At 34.5% G+C, this 8,075-nt stretch overlaps 1 protein-coding gene and 1 long non-coding RNA gene across 2 annotated transcripts; both read right to left on the bottom strand.

Annotated features, from left to right (window-relative positions):
* Positions 1-204: 204 nt before the first annotated feature.
* Positions 205-1,023, bottom strand: LOC149893278 (uncharacterized). Its single transcript, XM_090095038.1, has one exon. It carries the CDS (start codon positions 1,021-1,023, stop codon positions 205-207), a length of 819 nt encoding a protein of 272 aa, XP_089951164.1.
* Positions 1,024-5,358: 4,335 nt separating this feature from the next.
* On the bottom strand, positions 5,359-7,522 carry LOC149893279 (uncharacterized). The gene is made up of 2 exons (XR_016456380.1): positions 7,164-7,522; positions 5,359-6,891 (listed from the first exon to the last, which is right to left on the bottom strand). It is a non-coding gene; the product is annotated as an uncharacterized LOC149893279 (long non-coding RNA).
* Positions 7,523-8,075: the final 553 nt, after the last annotated feature.

An 8,075-nucleotide genomic window follows, 5' to 3' on the forward strand; every position in this document is an offset into this window, starting at 1 on the left:
TCAATAAATGAAGAGATGACTTTGATGCGTTTGAAGCGATCATTCTCCTCAAAAAATTTTTAAACGTGTCAACAATCCCTCCTCCTCCTCCGACGTTCTTTTTTAAATATCTTCTGTTGTTCACAATGAGCATTTTAAAAATGAGAAATTTTTTTTTTAGATCCTTCGGATTCGTGGAAAATCTTCGATTTTTTAATTCGTGTTTCACGACTCGATGTATTTTTGAATCGATCGGTATTCCTCTTTGTTGATTTCCCCCTGCCTCAAAAGCTCGTCACAAATGGCAACAGCTTTGTTTCTCGATGAGATATTTCCAGCATGACCAGCGGCGATGCTCAAACTGAGTCGCTGCACAAGAGCATTTGGATCGCTCGGAAGAATGATCACTCCGTGACCTTTTTTTCCCCTCGTTTTTGTGTAATTTTTTTCCCAAATTTTTGAAACAATTGTTTCCCACTTTTCGCTTCTCGAAGCTTTTGCTACGGTCGGTCTCCCTTCTCTCTCCATTGCATGCGTTTCAACCAGTATTTTTTCATAATTTTTCAAGTCCTCGTTTGTCACCTTTGTCATATCAGGTCTTGATCTTGTGATCAGCTCCCAAAAACCTAAAGTCCCCTCAAACTTTTCACCATCAATAATGACGTCGTTTTCATCGATGGTAATTTCTTTGTTCCCAATAAACATTTTTCCGCGTTCTTTTGCGTGAATTCCAAAAACTCTGTCTGCAGAAAATTTTTTGGCAGCGTATTTTGACAAATATTCCAAAGCAGTATTTCCAACATTCATTGTTCCAGACGTTTTTTCAGCACTTTTTGAACTTTCAAAAGACCTCTCGCTTTCTGGATAAGTCAAAGCCAGTGGACTTCTGTCAACCTCTTTGTTTGCGATGCTCTTTATCTCGTTTTTCACTTTTTCGTTGCTCTCGATCAACGGTTGAAAAAACTTGGACAGATCAGTCTGATAATTTGCATCTGAAACGTTCCGGTTGAGGCTCTCATTGTAAAGTTTCTCCCTGTTGGCCATCTAATTTTTCACAATCTCATCTCTCTTTTTCGGGTCTTTTATTTTAAAGAATTCCATTTTTTAAAACACGGAGAAAAAAAAACTTAAACAAAAACGAAAACTCGTTTGTGTTTGTGTTCACTTTCCCTTTTTAAAAGTTGTTAAATGCTTGAATGGCTTCTTCTCTTCCTTTTTGGATCAACGACTCTTTTGTCAATTCGTCAATGCTGCTTTTTGCTTTTGTTCTAATTTCTTCGGTCATGGTTTTAAATTTTTGAAGCTCGCCGAGGATGAGTTCGTATTCGGAATCGCTCACAGAACCGTCCATGAGCGATTTTGAAATGTGATTGCTAATCGTGTTCAATTTTGACTCTGAAAGAACCTTTATTTTTTCGTGCTTTTCAGCCTTCAACAACATTTTCTTGTTTTGATGGTTTCCGAAAATGGACAAAGCCCCCAATCCAATTGCAACCCCCTCGCATGCAATCGAAACTGGAGTGGCCACAACGGTTGACAAAAATGCAATGCCTGTAATCCCCAAACCAATGCACAACGTTTGCAACCCGTCGTCTGCGAAACGAATAATTTTTGCCACTCGATGGTACTTTTTGCTCAAAGCCATTCTTTTCACTTTTTCATCCTCCATTTCTTTTTGGATCTCACCTATTTTTTGAAGACGAAAAGCGTCATCGGATGGTGCTGTTGGAAGAACTGGATAAATTTTTTCAGTGTTTTTTATTATCTCCATCTTTTTAATAAAGACAGATTTTTTTAATTCGAATCGATGTGATTTATTTTGCAAAGCTTTTCTCCTTTTTTGACAATGACGTCATTACCGCTATTGTTGGTTATATCCAAAACGATGTCTTCCACAGGCTCAGAAAAAATGGCATCGTTTTTGTTAAAGTTTAATTTGTCACTTATTTTGTTCATCAAAGTGACGACTGCGATTCCTTTTTCAAAATTCAATCCAAAAGACAACGACATTGACGTGTGAGCAAGAGCAGCAAATTTAATGTCTTTTTGGGCAAAAATCTCATGATGACCGTTTATGTTAAAACAGTTTGGGTTCACCAAATCTTTTTTTGTCACAATAATATTTTGCGATGTCTTTTTTTGCAAGTTTTTGATTGTCTCCACCAAATTTTCCAGCTCTTTGATCCGTTCCACCAAATTTTCTAAACTTTTGGCTCGATCCGACTCTTTGAATCTCTCCAACTCTTTGATCCTCTCATCCATGTGTCCCAAATACATTTTCGAGATCTCCAAGCTCGAATCAGCGTGTTTCTCTGCCGAGGAGACGTTTTTAAAAAACTTGTGAGGAGCATGCATTTTTTTAATATGAAAAGAAAATGTTTTAACTCATTTTATTTTCATTTTTTTCTTCGTGTTTTCACATTTCTTCGTGTTTTCACATTTCTTCGTCATCTTGCGCGTTGACGTTGGCTCCTTTTCGCAATAACAATTCGACAACTTCGACATGACCTTTGTGAGAAGCCAAATGAAGAGGCGTCCATTCGTTTTCGAATATCGCATTGACGTTGGCTTCTTTTCGCAATAACAATTCGACAACTTCGACATGACCATTTCTGGAGGCTGTGTGTAACGGCGTCTCATCAAGCCGATTAGTTGCATTAACGTCGGCTCCGTTTTGCAACAGCAATTCTACAACTTCAATATGGCCGCCATGAGATGCCATGTCCAGCGGTGTTACTCGATAATCATTTTGCGCGTTCACATCGGTCCCGTTTTGCAACAGCAATTCGACAACTTTTAGATTACCGAAAAGACATGCCGTGTGCAGGGGCGTGCATCCGTTTTTATCTCGCGCGTTGACATCGGCCCCGTTTTGCAACAGCAATTTGACGTCGGCAAGATTACCTTCGCGAGATGCAAAGTGCAACAACGTCCAATTGTCTTTTTCTTGCGCATTTTTTGCATTGATCACTTCTGGAATTCTTTGCATTTTTAATATGAAAAGAAAATTTTTTTTAACTCATTTTTTCACATTTCTTCGTCAGATTCAATTTCTCCCAAATTCAAATCATCACCCATGATGCTTTGGACTGAAGTCAACAGCAAAACACCTTTGACGAACATATGTCAATGGATCTGTTTTCACCAGCTTTTTGTTCTCCTTTTTGAAAAACAAAGAAGAAACCTCAATGTTTTTTTCACTTTTCTTTGTGAACAATTTTCCGAAAAAAATGGGCGCTGCATGTGGCATCTCAGATTTGTTTTTAAAAATGGACAAATCCTCTGTCGTTATTTTTTTCGTTCTTCCTCCTTTTTTCAAAGTGGGAATCATTTCCTTGACTTTTTCGCGAAGAAATTTTGATATTTTTTCTGTCGTCTCGATAAACTTTTTTTCTTTTTCGCTCATTCCATTTTTTTCGTTGAAACCGAGAAAGGACATGGAATATCCCTCCAGCTCGTTCGTTCCAAAACTGCAGTTCTCAAACACACCCAGAGAAAACAAAACGGGGGTTCTTAAAACAAAAGGACCTTTTCCAGAGGGGTACTCATAAAAAAAAAAAAAAAACATTGAAAAACACGTTGATATTAAACTTGTCACCACAAAACAAGAAGTCTTAAAATTATCCAAAGAGCCTCGATATGAACGAAACGTCATTTTTGATGAAAACCTAGCTGCGATTCATATGAAGAAAACACAAGTCACTTACGATAAACCCGTTTTTTTGGGAATGTGCATCCTCAACATCAGTAAGACTCTCATGTATGAGTTTTATTACGACTACATCAAGCCTAAATACGGCGATAAAGCCAAGCTGCTCATGACCGACACTGACTCGCTCTTTTTTGAAATCGAAACGGAAGACTTTTACAAAGACATTGCCGATGATGTACTTGAAAAATTTGACACGAGCGACTTTCCTAAAGACCATCCTGCTATTCAAAACGTTGAGTTCAAAGTAGGTGAAAATAAAAAGGTTATTGGCAAGTTCAAAGACGAGACCGGTGGCAAGCAAATTAAAGAGTTTGTTGGACTTCGACCCAAGCTCTACTCTTACTACATCCCTAAAGAAAAAGAAGAACGCAAAAAATGCAAAGGAGTCAAAAAGAAAGTTGTTGAAAATAAAATAAGACATCAAGATTTTAAAGACTGCTTATTGGGCGGAAATGAACAACTTGCAACCATGAACGTTTTCCGATCTCATCTTCACGACGTTTACAGCGAAGAAATTAACAAAGTAGCACTCAGCTCAAAAGATGATAAGAGAATCCTATTAAATGATAGCACTCACAGAACCTTGGCTATTGGTCACTACAAAACAAGAGGAGTTTAATGAAAATATTTAGGCATCTTGAAGCGTTACTGGTATAGAAATAACATGATTACTTTTTATACTTCTTCATGAAAGGTGATCCTATTAAGTACAGGAAACCTACCAAAACACAACATGAAAAACGTTAGCATCCTTAAGTATGGGAAAGGACTAATGCGCTAAAAACACGACATAAGAAATGTTAACTAACGCATCAATGTTAGCATCCTTAAGTATGGGAAAGTATCAATGGCTCAGAACCGGCATTTCCTTATATATTGATTGGTTTCTGGCCTTCAAGCATAGACACCCTCTGTTGGCTCTTCGTGATCCGGAAGTATTCTCTAAAGCATATGCTTATAATAAGGAAAAAATTGTAGAAATTTTTTAAAAAACAGCGAAAAAGTTGCTCTCAAAATTGGTGTAAATATTTAGTCGGTACTTCTTTACAATTGCAATCAAACTGGTTTGTTATCTGTTCAAAAGTAAACCATGTTGAGCGAGGTACTTTGATAACCATAATGGCAACTGATAATGCCTCCGGTGACAGTTTACCATGAATTTGATTTTCAAGGGAAAATTTCTTCCTGATTACTTATTTTTAATAGTGTATGGGAAGAGATGGCCATGAAAAGAGAACTTATTGTAGATGAACTGGCTTATTATAGCGCTGAAAATATTGAAAAGCTGAAAGAAAAAGAAAAAAAAAAAAGAATAGGAAATCTCTGGATATGTTTTCTAACAGCTGCAACAGCGAAACAGCAAAAAATGTCAAGATCTCAATTATTTATTCTGTTATATGAACATGAGCCAGGATTTGTTGTTTCTCAATGTTTGTCAGCATTTTTTTTTTTTTTTTTGAACCCATGAATAACTTTGCATGACCGACTGTTTTGATGTCTGATCGATTTCAACATTTTGAAAATACTAAACGCTTTTTGTTCAAGTTTGAACAACCAGGAACCATTTTCTTCTTCTCAAATTATATAATGAGTTAAATGAAGTGCTAAAAGACTGACCATCGTTTTAATTTTTGTTAAAGTATCGAAAAATAATTGCCATTATTATATTTTGTTTTTTATCCGCTTATAGCTGGAGATTTTACGATCCTATTAGATTTTAATGTAACTGATTTCAAACTGTCATTTTGCAGTGACACATTTTCTTTTAATTCATCTTGTAAATATCATCAAGTTTAAACTCATTGTCATCTTTTAAATAAACCATTTCATTTAGAGCTATTGATGGAGTCCTTCAATGGCGGTGTTTGCTTTAAGACAACTGGCAACTTTATTCAATCAAAATATATTGAAAAAGTCCTTAATCGCTAATTGCTAAATGTCCTAATTCAATAATCTCCATCACTAAACGATTGTCTGGAAATCTAATTTAAATCTTGTCAAAAGTAAAGAGCTGAATGGCTATTTGTTAAAACCATAAAAGCTAATATACTTTTATTGAGCCATTTTATTTAAATATTCCAAAATTAAAACTATTGGAAAATTGAAAAACTTCATACTTTCTTTACGTCTGAAATATTGATAGATTTTTAAGAAAAGTGACAGAAAACGTTTTGCAACTAAAAATTGAATACTTTCAGCTCATAATATTTTGTCTAACGAATTTTAAATTTGCGTCATTTGTGACACCCTGAAGATTATTACTTATTATTTACCAAGAAGACATTAGCGACTTTTCAAGTTTTTTAAGTTTTGCTGGGGCGGTGATTTCATTTAGAGATTTTCTGAAAGATTTAATACACATAGTTTGGGGGTAATATCATCTTTATAAGGAGATGGACCAATCCGAGGAATGGTTGCAGAGTTTGAATAAAAAGAAGGGGTGATGAGATCTTCATCCTCCCTTCCCCGTTATAGTGGGAGATTTGTGAACATGTTGAAACATAGCTGAAATATAGAAATAAGTTGTTAAAGGATATTTTTATAATATTCAACAACAGTTATCCAAACGCGGTAAATATACTTTAAATAGAGGTAATTTAGTTTACGGTGGTAAATGTACCGTGTTTTGCGAATGCTAACAAAGAATTGTCACAAAATCTTATAAACTTCTATTCACAAAATCTTATAAACTTCGCAAAAAAGTTTTGACAAACAGGAAACGGTAATAGTGATTAAAAACCTTTAATTCAATTTCACTAAAAAGCAACTTAAAGCATTAAAACTCAACATAGTTCAAAAGGTTTACGCGATAGACATTAAAACACTGCCTTAGGACTTAAAGCGTCGCCGTGTTGCTAAGCTAAAAATTCATTGTAAACATTCACCGTATAACAATTGTTTTTTGAAGGTTGACAAAATTACGTTTTTCAGTAAGAAAATCGTCTGTCTTGTACTCTAATAATTCTCCACAGATCATAACACATAAAAAGATCATAACTTTCTTTTAATGTTCACTAGGATTGGGGGTGCTAGGAAATACTTTTAAAAAAAGGTTAAAAAATAATTTTCATCCTTTTTGTTTAAATATCTTTAATAACATTTGATAAATAGTTTTTTCCATTTTTTAAACTGTATTTTCTACGTATTTGATTGATTTCATCGGCTTCACTGACGGTTCGCTCCCAATATTTCTTAGCGTCCTGAGAAAAATTTAAAATAATTGAAACTTAGAATACCAACCATTTAGAATGCAAGTATTTGCTCATTTCAAGATAGGCTGCTTTTTATGAATAATAAATCACACACTAAAACAAACAAAAAAACTATATCTGAGAGGAGATGTTTTTTTTAAGCCAACCAATCAGATGGGATTTCAGTTTTCTCCCTTTAATTTTTTTGCTTCTTCTAATCAAATCTTTTTTTAATCAAGACTTTTAATTATAAATAAACACTCAAAAAAAGATATGCTCACCAGTCTCTGTTTTAAAGCTAATCTATTGCCAAGTATTTTTGCAGCTCTAATATATTCGTCACGTTTTTTGCCTGGAAGCCAGGTTTCTGTGACTAAACCATCAATACCTACTAAATAAATAAACCCAACTAAAATGCATACGAAGAACATACGCATTGCGAAAGTGAATGATATCGTATCGTTTTATCGTTTTATCGTTTGGTATACGATTGATAATTAGCTTCTCTCTTACTTCGCGCTTGTGTTGAGAGCTTTAATAAAAGTTAACAACTTTTATAATCTCTCAATAATTCGATTATTTCTTTAAATTGACCCACACCTACTTCGGCGTCTGATAAACTAATTTTAAATACTTGAAAGGTTTTTATTTTTATCTTAACGTGTATGCTGAGTTGCCATGACCGAATAATTCCGTTTACTTTAGGACGTTACATTAGGAATGTATATATTTCAAATTAAATATATTTAATTGAATATTCTTGTATAATCAATATTACACTTATTGCACTTAAAAGAATGTAGTTTTGATTTATTTGAAAAGTTAATGAAACGGCAAATAAAATTTGATGACTAAATGTTAACAGTTTTAACATTCTATTAGAGAATTTTGATGAAAAAGCGAACTGCATGAGCAACGTAATTAAAAGAGAAGAGTGTCGTGGCTTCTGCTCCCCATCCCAAACCACACCACCCCCACCCCCTCCTAAGCACGAAATATTGTCCAAAAAATTTGTGTGTGATTAGTTGTTATCTACTATTGTTTTAAAATTCAGTTACGTACTAAAAAATAATATCTTTTTAACATCTAAAATCTTTTTAACATCTAAAATCTGTTTTTCCGCCAGTAACAAAAACGAAATCATACAAAACGAAACCGTACAAAACCATACAAAATCATACAAAGCGAAACCG

This window comes from Hydra viridissima, unplaced genomic scaffold, assembly GCF_058129835.1.
Source record: "Hydra viridissima isolate aposymbiotic clone 2 unplaced genomic scaffold, HvirCarnegie_v1 scaffold_1, whole genome shotgun sequence".
NCBI lineage: Eukaryota > Metazoa > Cnidaria > Hydrozoa > Anthoathecata > Hydridae > Hydra > Hydra viridissima.

Excerpts from the sequence above, each read along its gene's own strand:
- LOC149893278 (XM_090095038.1), bottom strand. The coding sequence starts at position 1,023 with ATGGCCAACAGGGAGAAACTTTACAATGAGAGCCTCAACCGGAACGTT.